Below are 15,082 nucleotides of genomic sequence, written 5' to 3' on the forward strand. Positions count from 1 at the left end.
AGGTTAAGAACAGTTTCGGGTTAAGAACGGACCTCTGGAACGAATTAAGTTCTTAACCAGAGGTACCACTGTACTATTTTCTGAAAAGATGGAGATGATTGAGAGGATGGTGGTGATTTTATATAAAAAAAGCTTTCCCCACCTTTCTTATAGCAGTTCATCCTCAGTGAAAGGTCAGTCCCAGAAATTTTTGATCCCTCTGAAACAGCCTGGTACAAAGGCAGATAGCTGTGGTAGTTACAGATATAATAATAATAATAATAATAATTTTTATTTATATCCCGCCCTCCCCTGCCAAAGCCGGGCTCAGGGCGGCTAACAACAATCAAATAAACAATCAAATAATAACACATTCTAAAAATATTTCATTATAAAAATTAGTTAAAATCAAATTGATGGCAACCGATTAAACAAAATTCTGTGCAGGTTGCCAGAGGAGGGAGTCAGGCTGCGCCCTGACCAAAAGCCTGGCGGAACAACTCTGTCTTGCAGGCCCTGCGGAAAGATGTCAGGTCCCGCAGGGCCCTAGTCTCTTGTGACAGAGCATTCCACCAGTTTGGAGCCGCAGCCGAGAAGGCCCTGGCTCTAGTTGAGGCCAGCCTAACCTCTCTGAGGCCTGGGACCTTGAGGATGTTATTATTTGCAGACCGTAGGTTTCTCTGTGGGGCATACCAGGAGAGGCGGTCCCGTAGGTACGAGGGTCCTAGGCCGTATAGGGCTTTAAAGGTTAAAACCAGCACCTTAAACCTGATCCTGTACTCCACCGGGAGCCAGTGCAGCTGGTATAATACCGGATGAATGTGCTCTCGCAGCGAAGACCCCATAAGGAGTCTCGCCGCGGCATTCTGCACCCGCTGGAGTTTCTGGGTCAGTCTCAAGGGCAGCCCCACGTAGAGCGAGTTACAATAATCCAGTCTGGAGGTGACCGTCGCATGGATCACAGTGGCTAGGTCAGGACGAGAGAGATAAGGGGCCAACTGCTTAGCTTGGCGGAGATGAAAAAATGCCGCCTTTGTTATAGCTGTAATCTGAGACTCCATAGAGAGGGAGGTATCAAAGATTACACCCAAACTCTTAACGGACGGTGCTGGCACTAATTGCACCCCCGCAAGAGATGGGAGTTGCCCTCTCGATCCCATATCGTCCCGCCCCAGCCAGAGGACCTCTGTCTTCGAAGGATTTAACTTCAACCGGCTCCCACGTAACCATCCAGCCACCGCTTCCAGACATCTGGTCAGCGTGTCTGGGGCCGAGTCAGGATGGCCATCCATCAACAGATAGAGTTGGGTGTCATCAGCATACTGATGGCAACCCAGCCCAAAACTCCGGACAAGCTGGGCGAGGGGGCGCATAAAGATGTTAAAAAGCATCGGGGAGAGAATTGCACCCTGAGGCACTCCACACACCAAGGAGTGGCGTGATGACAATTCCCCCCCAAGCGCCACCCTCTGTCCCCGACCAGAGAGAAACGAGCGCAGCCATTGAAGGACTGTGCCCTGGATCCCCACGTCGGCAAGGCGGTGGTCCAGGAGTTCGTGATCGACCATGTCAAAGGCTGCTGACAGATCTAGAAGAATCAGCAGCCCTGACCCGCCTCGATCCAGCTGCCTGCGGAGATCATCTGTTAGGGCGACCAGAGCCGTCTCGGTCCCATGACCAGCGCGGAAGCCGGACTGGAATGGGTCTAGAGCAGATGTTTCATCCAGAAACCTACCAAGCTGTTCAGCAACTGCTCTCTCAATCACCTTACCCAGGAATGGAAGATTCGAGAAAACAGGTTAAATGCGCTCTTCCTTAATTTTGAATCAGGTGGGCTGTTTTTGCATTTGCATGAATGTTACAGAAAGCCATTTCATGTTATTGGCACATATTTATTTTTGCTGGCATTGTTGCTGTTATTTCAGATCAGAACAGCCTGAAGAGGAACAAGAGACTTGGCTCTCACGGAATGTAAATTTTTTGCTTCCTTCTGTGCTGTAATCCTGGGAACACCAATGTCTTTATTAGGTAAAAGGTTCAGAGAAACACCAGAAATGTGCTGTGTTGTCATAGACTTGGTAACGTAGTTAAATGCAGGCTATGAACCAGAACTTCATATGTGCTTGAGGCTCCTATTGCTTCATAGCTGATCGACTCCTACAAATTAATGGGCCTTTCCCCCACCTCCCATAATTCTCATCCAGGAACTCTTACTTGTATATATCAGGTTACCAGAATCAGGAAACGTGTTCGGGGCTATGCTCCTATTACAGATGCTGAGGGAATCCAAGCAACTAAATCTATACCTTTTTGTAGTTCAGGATCAACTTTAAATCTCATTAAAACACATCAGGAACTTTAAACTTTTTAAAAAAGTGTTTATTTGTGACTTCCTGTTGAAGTCATTAAGAGACAAAATACAAACTACATTATTCACATAAACATATCCAAAACTTGTGCTTAGGAGGTCTCATTTCATCTGAAGAAAAAGCAGCGGCAGTGTTTCACGTCACAATCTAGATCAGGGGTCTGCAACCTTTAAGACAAAAAGAGCCACTTGGACCCGTTTCCAAAGAAAAAACAACAACTGGGAGCCGCAAAACCATTGCGACATTTAAAACAAATATATCTCTGGAGCCATGATCTGACAGCGGGCGGGAAGGTGACGTCGGGACCCCATGCGATGTCACAGCCAGTACAGCGCCCGCCACAGTGAGGAGTGTCGGGGCGCACAATGCGCCTCCTCCCCTCGCTAGTATCCGCCCCGGAGCCGCAGCAAAGATGTAAAAGAGCCGCATGCGGCTCCGGAGCCGCGGGTTGCAGACCCCTGATCTAGATTATGAAGGGAGGGAACAGGACTTGCCAACTCCTTCCCAACCAGACCTGAAGGTGTTTTTTGCAGCATCTTCAGGAACAAACAGCACCAATGGGAGGGGTGGGGTGGGGACTTAAGGATAAACTGTTTTGAAGTCCTTGATCTAGAGCATATTCTGGATTATTCACATGGATGCATTATTTACAGAATTTTTTTTAAAAAGTCATTTTGAACTTTTTTGGGGGTAAAAAAATATGAAGAACACAGCCTAAAAAGAAATATCTAAGGCAAGACTTTTCCTACAGCCAACCATCAGCAAGTTAGAATTAGTGAAGAGGGCAAGAATCTGGAGCTCAGCTCAACAGACAGATAAAACAAAACTGTCTACAACTGCTGGCCACAGCAACTGAAGCCAATTGCAGCAACTGCAATAAGATAGGCCCATAATACCTCACAAGAGGTCCACATATCACAAGGGGCCACAAGACACCCATTCTGATAGGGCCTTCACATACTTTGAAAAGGAATTGAACCTGGAGCTGACTGCATGAAAACCCATTTTCTACCACAGGGTGTTGTAGCAGGATTTTAAAGGTTTCTATTGGTTATGAAGAATTCACTCACTATTCCCCCCCCCCTTTTAAGAGCATCACATAATGAAGAAGCACAATTTCTAAATACCTTAAGTCTCTCTGCTTCAGGTAATGATGACTACTCTGTCCTGTGTAGGAGAGGGGGGTGGTACAGCTTATGGTATGTGTAAAATTATATTAAATAGTATTTGAAGTGATTAAATAAATCATGTAAGTGACAAATTGCATATTAAAACATATATTAGGGAAAGTAAATACAAAAATATTTATATTAGGGAGATTAATGTACTAAAATAGATTATACTAGGCCAGCTTCTGTAAGGAAAAATATGTGTATTAGGAAAAATGCACAAGAATCTGATCAAATTTGTGTGCTGATTATCTATCTATATATCTTCAGCTGTCAAAAACAAACTGATGAGAAAATGGGCCAAAGGGAAGATTAGAGAAATGAGAAATGAGAAACTAAGAGAAAGTGAGTCTGTCCTTAGCCACGGTCCACATATTTAAACATGCAATGCCCCAAAATGTGAGAAAAGTAAAATCTATTGGGATGAGCATGCTAAGTCCTCAGAAAAGACATTTGCTTCTGCTTGGGCCAAGCTGTTATACTGTGTTAACTGTCCCATATAACTGATACACTGAAAATGAAAATATGGGGGAATGCAGCCTAGAAAGATGTAATTAATTTACTACCTTCTTTGTTGTGTTTTTAATATTCTGTTAGGAGCTGCACAGAGTGGCTGGGGAAACCCAGCCAGATGGGTGGGGTATAAATAAATAAATAATAGTTATATTAACTTCTTTGACATTTCTGTTTTGCAGAAAACTCTACCTCATATTGCTCTGCTTGGAGCTCTGTTTCCTGGGCACTGCTTGCAGTAGCCATCATAGCTATTCTTGCTTTAATTGCCACATTGATTTGTTTCATTAAAGGTAAATATATGTTTGGTAAAAGGAGTGGGATTTCTTCAATTTCCCCTTTGTTTACAGGTGGGAAATCATGGTTAGGTCTTTAAGTTTAGTTTCAGAAGTTCTTAATGAACCCTCAAAATGATGCCATAAATGTTTCAGAGGGAGAATGCAGAAGTATTCACTATGAGGAAATTGCATCTTCTTTTAAAACTTGCCTCTCTCTTTTTTAAAGGTGTTCTGAAGCTGGGGGCTGGGATAGGAATTCCTATTCCAGTTCACTTATTGGTTTGCCAAAATGACTCCCCTTGCAAATATCTTGTCCCTTTCATTCATGTTGCATTGTGAGCTTGGTCAAAATGCTTCTCAAATTTGGCTGAACCTGTGCAGCAAAATGAATGAATATGAAATATTTCAAGAGAATAAGGAAACACTTTTGTTTTAGGTGTATTTGTGTCATCCATTGTTTCTATGATTTTTAAAATGTATCAATGACTCATATTTCGAAGGACCCGGTTTTGCAAAATATTGTAAGCTCCCACTCAGTTTCATTTACAAATAAGTATCTGATCTCCCTGTTTGGTACAGTGGTGTCTCGCAAGACGAAATTAATTCGTTCCGTGAGTTTTTTCGTCTAGCGAATTTTTCGTCTTACGAAGCACGGTGTCGGAAAAGTTTTGGAAAAGCTTCAAAAATCACCAAAAACCTCAAAAAAGGCTACCACACCATGTTCTATGAGTTGCTCCTCGAAGTCAAGTCGCAACTGTATTAACGGTGTTAAGAAAAAGGAAACAAACTTGCAAGACGTTTTCGTCTTGCGAAGCAAGCCCATAGGGAAATTCGTCTTGCGAAGCAGCTCAAAAACTGCAAAACCCTTTCGTCTAGCGTGTTTTTCGTCTTGCGAGGCATTTGTCTTGCGGGGCACTACTGTATTTGTTTCTGATTCTCCCTCAAGGAGCTTTGTGGCTCAGTCCCACTTTGCCTTGTTGCCCCTCCCTTACACATACAGTCCACATATCCCCCAGGCTGAATTGCCTCTCCCAGTTCAGCTCCATGCTGAAGACAACCAAACTACAGGCCTGTTTGTTCCTTTCAGCTTTACAAACTCCAAGGCTTGTGCCTGTGCATCTGCACAACCCTCATCCTTGGCTATTTTGAGGCAGGTTGGGCGAAGGCTCCCTTTGCTTCCCTTTGCTCTTCTGCATTTAGACTACCAAGATTCTCAGATGTGGCACACACTCTTAAAAATATAGCATAATAATAGCTACCTTCTCATCCTGTATTAGTAATGGAAAATATAGAGCCCAATTCACCCATAAACATGCATTGCTTTTCTGCGTTCCTTTTCCAGAGAAATGTAAGAATTCACAAAGTAGATATGGTGAAGAAAACAGAAGACCAGGTGAGGTTCCTGCTTGAGTTAATCTAATGATGTGCTTCTGGATATTTATGTATGTGCATTTATGCTTTAAAGCACTGAAAACCAGCACTGCTGTACAGTGATTAAAGCTAAAGCAAAGCTGTGCATGCAAACTTCCATTCAGATTTGAAAAGAAAGTACCATTAGAAGGAAGTGTATAGGGAAAGGAGGATTAGTCCTGAAAAAAAGGCAGAGGAATTGTTGTGGTTAGGAAGGGGGCTGGGGGCGAGCAGGCAATGATTCAGATGCACCTGATCCAATCTCCCCAGACCAACGTTGTGCGTCACACCTTCTGAACCCAAGTCCTCTCAGGCATTTTAGTGGTGATGAGGGAATTTCCCCTTGCCAATGAAAGGAACTTTTGTGGAGGGAATCGGATGGTGTACAGCACAGGACATATTATCCTCCCGGCTGAACTGCCTCTCTTGCTTCTGCTCCATACTGAAGACAAGCAAACCACAGGCCAGTTTGTTTTCTTCAGCTTTATGAATTTCCAAGTCCAGGCTGACTGAGGGCTTGTACCTGTGCAGCTGCACACTCCTCAATTTGAGCCAGGTTGGGGCAAGGCTGAGGGAAGGAATAGAAGGTCTACCTGTCCTTTGGGAGGACAAAAAGCAAAACTGATAGTAAACAATATAATAACAGAAAATATTGAAATTATGAAAGGTACAATACAAGGGTGCTCACTATCACCATTATTATTCATATCAGTACTGGAAGTCTTTCTAAGGACAATAAAGAGAAATGAAAAAAATAAAAGGAATTTCAGTTAGTCGGAAGTAACATAAAGTGAAAGCCTTTGCAGTTGACTTGGTATTAACAACAGAAGAAACATTAACCAGTGCTAAAGAAGTATTAGAAGAGATAGAACAATTTGGGCATGTAGCAGGTTTTAAATTGAACAAAAAGAAAACTAAAATGGTAGTTAAAAATATGAAACAAGACTTGATGGATATGTTGCAGTAAAAGATCTGTACAGAAGCTGTCAAAAAAGTTAAATATTTAGGAATATGGTTAACACCAAAGAATATAGACCTTTTTCAGAATAATTATATACCGGTGTGGAATGGAATTAAAAGAGATCTGGAGGTATGGGGAAGGATTTCTGTCATTAAAATGAATGTGCTGCCAAAGATGTTATTTTTATATCAAGCAATTCCAATAATCAAGGGGGCAGCAATTTTTAAGGAATGGCAGAAGATGGTTTCAAGATATATCTGGCAGGGGAAGAAACCAAGAATTCAATATAAGTTGTTAACAGATGTTAAAGAAAGAGGGGGCTTCACCCTGCCAGACTTGAAATTGTATTATGAAGCATCTTGCCTCTATTGGTTAAAGGAATGGATGTTGTTAGAAAGTTCAGATTTGTTGGATTCGGAGGGTTATGATAATAGGTTTGGTTGGCACACATATTTATGGTATAACAAGACAAAAGTCCATAAAGGATTTGGTAAGCATATTTTCTGAAGATCTCTATTTGAAATATGGGATAGGTATAAAAACCTATTTTTGACCAAACTGTGGGAGGCAGTGGAGGACAGAAGTGCCTGGCGTGCTCTGGTCCATGGGGTCACGAAGAGTCGGATACGACTAAATGACTAAACAGAAACATAAAAACCTATTAGAATGTAAAACACTGTGGTGAGTTTCCCCATTAGAAGCGATGAGTGTGAAAAGGACAAATATGAGTAAAAATTGGGTCACATATGAAAAATTAATACAAAAGGAAGGAAGTAAATGGAAACTGAAACCCTATGAAGAGGTTAAAGGATATTTGAATGATTGGCTGCACTATCGCAAAGCCGATGAAATGTTTAAACACGATTTGAAGGAAAAACGATTTGATTATAATAAATCAAAATTTGAAATAGAAAAATTGAATAATGATTATAAAATTTTGTCTAAAATGTATAAATTGCTGCTCAAATGACATTTGAAAGATAAAGAGGTAAAGGTGGTTATGATACATTGGGCCAAAGATTTTGGGTATTGTATACAGTTAAAAGATTGGGAAAAACTGTGGAAAGAAGGATTAAAATTTACAGCACGCAATGCTTTGAAAGAAAATGTGATGAAAATGATGTATTGGTGGTAAATTTCACCCTTGTGAAATTAGCTAAAATGTATAAAATAAGTAATAAATGTTGGAAATGTAAAGAAAAAGAAGGAACTTTTAACCACATGTGGTGGGAATGTAAGAAAGTGAAACACTTCTGGGAGATGATATACAATGAGATGAAAAAGATGTTGAAATATACATTTACTAAAAAACCAGAACCATTTTTACTTGGCATTGTAGGGGAGGATATTAACTGACAGAATTGTAAGTTGTTTTTATGTACAACAATGGCAGCATATTTTTTTAAGCCCATACATATACTGTAGTGCATACATGAGTATGTATATGTGTGGGTGTGGGTGTATATGTGTATTGTTTTTATGTATAATTTTACAACTTTTAATTGACACCATCATTCCCTTGTAAATTATTGCTGCCTTTTATGTTTTTTTTCTTTTCTTCTGGTCTATGACCGTAATAAATTCATTCATTCATTCAACAATGGCAGCAAGTATATTATTGGCACAAAAATGGAAGCAAGAAGAATTACTGACGAAAGAAGAATGGGAAATGAAATTAATGGACTGTGCTGAATTAGATAAATTAACAGGAAGGATTCGAAACCTGCGGGACCAGAGATTCTTTGAAGACTGGAGTAAATATTTGAACTATTTGAAAAGCAATTGTAATAAACAGATTACACTAGTAGGACTGCAAGAAGTTCTGTAAGGAGGATTGTGTTAAATATTGCAAGGAAGACTATGAAGAGAATTATTAGTTAATGATAATTAAAAGTAATAGAGAAACTAAGACATGCAGAACAAGTGATAAAGAACGGAAAATCTTCAGAAGTTGTTTACGGAAGTCTAAAATATTGTATAAGATAAGAAGTTATGTTAAATGACTGTTGGAAATGATATGTTAAAAAATTAATAAAAATGTGTGTGTGTGTGTGTGTGTGTGTGTATGGAAATGTAATTCATTCTTTTTTTTTCTACCCCTGCTCTCTTTTGCAGAGGAATTAAAAGCAGAGAATGGTAAGTCTTGCAAAATCTTTCCGTTCTTGAACATGCAGAATCCAAGTGACTTCCTCCATTTTGCCATCCCATATATGTTTACTGAGCAGCTTGGGTCTGCTAGAACTTAGAACATGCCCCAGAACTATATCATACCTTCCAACATTTCTCTGATGAAAATAGGGGCATCAAGTGTCTAGTTTGGTTTTGATCTGTGCAATGAATGTTGTGTCATTGCCAAACAGCCATACTTGGTCTTGACATGGCAGCAAGGCGTGTTCTGTGTCTCTATAAATTGGAAAAGAAATGCAATTCTTTCTTTTTTTATCCCCCTGCCCTCTTTTGCAGATAAATTAATAGCAGAGAAAGGTAAGTCTTGCAAAATCTTTCTGTTCTTGAACATGCAAAATCCAAGTAACATCCTCCATTTTGCCATCCCATATATGTTTACTGAGCAGCTTGGGCCTGCAAGAACTTTGAACATGTCTCAGAACTATATCATACCCTCCAACATTTCTCTGATTAAAATAGGGGCATAAAGTGTTTAGATTGGTTTTGATCTGTGCAATGAATGTTGTGTCATTGCCAAACAGCCGTACTTGGTCTTGACATGGCAGCTAGGCATGTTCTGTGTCTCTATAAATCGGAAAAGAAATGTAATTCTTTCTTTTTTTCTACCCCTGCCCTCTTTTGCAGATAAATTAATAACAGAGAATGGTAAGTCTTGCAAAATCTTTCAGTTTTTTAACATGCAGAATCCAAATGACTTCCTCCATTTTGCCATCCTATGTATGTGGGTGGGGTGGGAGGTTTACTGAGAAGCTTGGGTCTGCTAGAACTTTGAACATGCCCTAGAAATAGTTTGCATTTGATCAGTGTGGCTGCATTGTGGGATGGCAGAGGCTTCCCTGGGGCCCCAATGGGGGAGTTGGAACAGTGGTGCCCTTCCTGACAGGCGGTGGGGGCATAACCCCCACCCGCCTATCAGGAACTGGATCCTAGCCTGACCCTGCTTCAGCGAATGGGGAGGCAGGCTGGGAGTCAGGCTGTGCCAGGAGGTGGAGCTGTCGGAGTGGGTGGCTTTCCTCGGATCCGCCCCTTGCCCATTTAAGCAGCCCGCCCCTGGGGCACCACCTATTTGAATGTTGTGTCATTGCCAAACTGCTATACTTGATCTTGACATGGCAGCTAGTAGTGCTCTCCGTCTCTATAAATCAGAGAAGAGATGCTTTTGACACCAAAGCCTCAAGAAAAAAGCACCGATGCAAGCAATGTATCCACCTAAAATATTTCTCCCTTTACCCTCCTCCCCGCAATCCCTTCCATTTTGACTCAACCTGAACCAAAGGTTTCCTTCCTCTGATGGAATGAGTATCCTATTTATTATAAAATGCATATCCCATAGAGGTATCAAAGCATCTTACAACAATAAAATATACAATATGCAAAGTTTAAAACATAAATTAGACATTTGACAGAAGAAGACTTCCATCTGTGGAAAGGGTCCTCTGGGTACAAGTATTTGTTACTAATTCTAGATTACAAACTGATTTTCTTGGAATTTGTTTTTCTTTTTTAATTTGAATGAGGCTCTTCATTTCTAAGCCATGCAATTTTTCTTTTGCAGAAACCTTGAAGATCGAAAAAGGCAAGTAGCCTAACATTTTGTATATGTGTTGCAAATATATATATATTCCTGAATCATAAAAATACCACACGTGCCACAACCACTTCATTTCCCCGTTTCTTTGCACTTAGTCCAGGAATTAACCAAAAAGGGTGTGTTCCAAAGAGGAGACACACTTCAAGCTTTTGTATTATCAAATTTTCATCAGTTTTGGACATAAGGAGATTTCATATCACATCTGTGCAGAGTTTTGAAAAAGCTGTCAGTGCTGCATTTTCCTCATCTTAGAAATATATTATATTATATTATGCTTTATAGTTGTGCCTGAGATGAGTAGATACTAACTTATGCTTTTAGAATATATATTTTTAATGAAATATTTATTATAATAGTTGTTTTGATTGTGGTCTTTTGACAAAGGGTGGTTTATTAAATCCACCCACCCACCCACAATATCCATCTACATACAGGATCTTCCAGACTTTAGTTAATGGGGTGAAAAAAGTATGAAAAGAGCTTCTTTGAGCATTTAATTAAACACGATCCATATCTGCCCGGGTTCTTACACTAAAGCTTCCATGTATGTTCAGCTGAAAGCAGGTTAAAGCCCCCTTTAGACATACATGCTCATTGCATCAAGATCAGATAGGAGCCCATGAACATAAGGATGTGGGGGCGTGGGGCTTACACATGCACCTCCTGACCCACCACACACTTTTACCACAGCGGAAGAAGGCTTGGGTCATACATAGCAAAGACCTATTGAAATCAAAAAGATGTAATTTAGTCGAAACTAAGTTAAACCCAACTTATTTCAAACAGTATGTTCTAAGCATGGTTAAATCTGGATCCAACCCATGGCATTGATTGATTAGGTTGTAGAATGAGTAGAAGTATCCATCACTTTCTTGCCAATGAAACCTTTATGTTCATTCCTTTATTCATAGAATTCTCAGATGCCCGCTTCTACAGAGGTGAGGAGGATGCAAAATCATGTGCAAACAGAATGGATATTGGAGAGAAAGCAGCAACTTCTGCAAACTGCTGTTTGTTGACTAGGGCTTCTTCCAGTCATCCTGTAATGGGTAGCTCAACCTGTGTGCTGCCAGATGGCGCTTGACTGCAAATCCCATCATCCCTTGCTTTGGTCATACTGTTTGGGGCTGATGGGAATTGTAATCCAGATCCATACCTACTGGACTAATTTACTTATCTAATACTGTTTGGCTCAAGAAAAGCACAAACATTTTTAAATGCACATTTTGAGGGGAAATACTTTATACAATGTGTTTATACAATAGGTATACAGGAAGGGTAGATCAATGTGGAAATGGACTGACAGGTAAGCAGATGCAAAAGTGAGGATGACTCATCATTAATGTGACAAGAATGTGCTTAGCACATTAAATATATTGCAGATGGCTACAACATAAGGAGATATGTTGAGGAACAGAGAAGAATTGTTGTAGAGAGAGGGGGAATCATGCAATGCAGAAAGCTTGGATAGAAATTTGTATTAGTCATCATATCATAGATTCATAGAATTGTAGAGTTGCAAGGGACCCTGAGGATCAGCTAGTCGAACTCTCTCCAAGGTAGGAATATGCAGCTATCCAGCAGACAGTTGAGAGTGTGGTCCACAGATGGGTGACTTAAAAGAGAGATGCCCACAGACAGCCTTACTTAATTTATACATTAATTTATACGCTTCATTTAAGTCTGTGTCTTTGAATCAAGGCCTTTCTTTTTGTTGCAGTTGATGTGATCTTGGACCCCAGGACAGCTCACCCAAAGCTAAAAGTGTCTGAAGATGGCAAAAGTGTTTGGAACACAGGAAATGTTTCTAAGGTTTCTGACTGGGAGAAGCGGTTTGACTCCCGCACATTCATTCTGGCAAAATGTGGATTTTCAGAAGGCAAACATTACTGGGAGGTGGGGATTGGTCAGAAGAAAACCTGGGACTTGGGAGTTGCCTCTGCAACAGCTTCTAGAAAGGGGGAGATCACCCTGTGTCCTGAGAATGGCTACTGGGTCATAGGATGTGATGATGGGAAAGATTACTGGGCTCGGACTGAGCAATGGCTCCGCCTGAAAGTGAATGGAAAGCTTACAAAATTAGGAATATTCCTAGATCAATCAGCTGGAAGCTTATCTTTTTATGATGTCTGCAGTAAAAGGAAATTTTACACTTATAAAACACTTGGTGTTGGGGAGCTTTATCCCTTCTTCTCCACAGGATCTGTGACTGCAGAGCTAGATAGTTCTCCACTAAGGATTCTTCCACTGAATTTGGAAGACTGATTGTGGGTACAGAATGAGAAAACATACCAGCTAGCCCTGGAATAGCTCAGAATTAGTGAAGCCCTTTCATTTAGCCAGGTTAGTGGCATAAATCCAGGTGCCAAAAAATGAGAGAAACAGAGTAGACACAATGACGTCAATGAATTCCATCATGTTCCCGCATCTAAGAAGTAGAAATGATTCAACGCATATGTTGTGTGGACAAGATACCAAGATCTACTTGAAAGGGAAACACCTTTATTGCTATCCGCTGTAGAAACCAGTAGACAAAAGAAACTTAATATGATGGAGAATTGGGGCAGATATAGAGACATATTTTTCTGGAAATGTATGCAAATTGAAAAAGTTTGAAGAAATCTGAGAATGGGTAATGGATTGGTATCAATATTATGAAATTAATGAGTTATTTAAAATGTGTTTATAGAATGAAGTTCTGATTTTGAAAATATTTTTTTGAAGGAAAAGAAAAACAAATTTCAAAAATGTATAAACTGATATTAGAATGGGAGACAAAAGATGAAATGGTTAGATTAGATTAGAAATATAATAGATTATATTGTGGTTATGATTTGGTAGGTAGAAGATAGGGTGTATCAGAAGGAGAGAAACAACAACTTCATGGAAAATGGGGGGCATGGAACAAAAATAAAATATGAAACTGTGTTTTGACTGTATATGTTAAAAATGTTGAAACTTAATAAAATATAATTTAAAAAATATAAATGATTCAAAGCCTAGTTGTTCCTTGTAAACATGTATAAATAGGGAAAGTAAATTTCAGTGACTGCATAAATGTTGTAGATTCACTGGTCAACAACAAATTTGTTGTCTGCGTTTTTTCAGTTGATTTAGAACGAATCTGATGCGCTGAATCCAAAAATCACATTGGTTTTGCTCAATCAGGTCAAGTTTTTGAGCTATGGCTACATGTCTTTTTTTTAACGTTTTTGTTCACATATATGCTTGTGTGGAGTATTGAAGTTGGTGGGGGTAAAATGCCATGTCGAATAATTGTTTTGATTGGAAATGATTATTTTAATGACAAGAAGTATTCAGGTCCGATAGTTCTGGGTGATTATGTCGAAAAGGGATCAGTTTGAAGTCATAAAACCTCGAAATCTTCCATAAATTGGTCCAGCAAAGCATAAAGTTGGGGGATCAAAACTAAGTTAATGGGGCGGCCGCCCCACAAAGTATCCTGATCTTCAATCAGCACGTCGTCCTGTAGCTCATTGTGATGAAATTCCAGTGCCTATCTTCAGAGAACTTCCTGACATTAGTGACGAAGATGCCTCCAGTGTTGAAGGACATGAAGAAGAAGTGGTTCTTGAAGATGATGCTCCACATCCATTTTCCCAAAAGGAGTTGAATGATCTAGTTCACGACCTCAGCTTGTCAAAGGACTCTGCCGAACTGTTGGCATCCAGATTGAAGGAAAAAAACCTCCTCTCTGACAGTGCTCGCATCAGCTTCTTGCGCAACAGGCATCAAGAGTACCTCCCGTTTTTTCTCGGAAGAGAAGGACTTGGTGTACTGTGCAGATATTGCACAGCTTCTGCTCAAGCTTGGAGTGCCACAGTACGAACCCAAAGATTGGAGACTGTTCATTGACAGCAGCAAGCGATCACTGAAATGTGTTCTGCTACACAACCGCAACCAGTTTGCCTCTATACCCCTGGCTCACTCGAGTACACTGAAGGAGAACTATGAAGCGGTGAAGTATGTGCTGGAGAAAATTGGTTATGATCAGCATAAGTGGTTTATTTATGTTGACCTGAAGATGGTGAACTTTTTTTGGGACAACAGTCTGGCTTCACCAAGTACCCATGTTTTCTGTGAATGTGGGATAGTAGGGACCGTGCTCAGCATTACACGAAGAAGGACTGGCCTGTGCGGGAGGAATTGGTGCCTTGCAAAGAAAGGAACGTCATCAACGACCCTCTGGTGGACAGAGACAGAATACTCTTCCCACCGCTGCACATCAAGCTCGGCTTAATCAAGCACTTCACCAAGGCTCTGGACAAGGATGGTGACTGCTTCATTTACTTGTGCCAGGCTTTTCCAGGATTGACCATGGAGAAGTTGAAAGCTGGCATCTTTGACGGTCCTCAGATCCGTCAGCTCATCAGAGATCCAGAGTTCGGAAACTCAATGAACGAAGTGGAACTGGAAGCGTGGAAGGCATTTGTTCTGGTAGTGAAGAACTTTCTTGGCAACAATAAGGCCAGAAACTACGCAGAACTTGTCAACAACATGCTGACTGCTTTCAGAAACCTGGGCTGCAACATGAGCGTCAAGATGCACTACCTATTTTCACATATGGACCGGTTTCCTGAGATCCTGGGTTCAATGAGTGACGA

The 15,082-nt window shown here is 40.6% G+C and overlaps 2 protein-coding genes across 4 annotated transcripts in view; both read left to right on the forward strand.

The window, feature by feature from the left end:
- The window catches only part of LOC310691981 (E3 ubiquitin-protein ligase TRIM39-like), a 40,065-nt gene extending 26,620 nt beyond the window's left edge, over nt 1–13,445 (forward strand). Inside the window, exons 5-9 of one of the 3 annotated variants that reach the window (XM_083472327.1) lie at nt 8,795–8,815; nt 9,143–9,163; nt 10,422–10,442; nt 11,369–11,395; nt 12,178–13,445. In XM_083472327.1, the coding sequence (XP_083328453.1) occupies nt 8,795–8,815; nt 9,143–9,163; nt 10,422–10,442; nt 11,369–11,395; nt 12,178–12,722 (635 nt within the window). In that variant the 3' untranslated portion in view covers nt 12,723–13,445. The remainder of the gene's footprint in view (nt 1–8,794; nt 8,816–9,142; nt 9,164–10,421; nt 10,443–11,368; nt 11,396–12,177) is intronic. The other 2 variants (XM_083472328.1, XM_083472329.1) reach the window with 2 other exon arrangements.
- The window catches only part of LOC310691973 (butyrophilin subfamily 3 member A2-like), a 64,746-nt gene that overhangs the window by 26,791 nt on the left and 22,873 nt on the right, over nt 1–15,082 (forward strand). The gene's annotated exons all lie outside the window — the stretch shown is intronic.

This window comes from Podarcis liolepis (genome assembly GCF_965112155.1).
Source record: "Podarcis liolepis genome assembly, chromosome: 13".
In the NCBI taxonomy this organism is placed as follows: domain Eukaryota; kingdom Metazoa; phylum Chordata; class Lepidosauria; order Squamata; family Lacertidae; genus Podarcis; species Podarcis liolepis.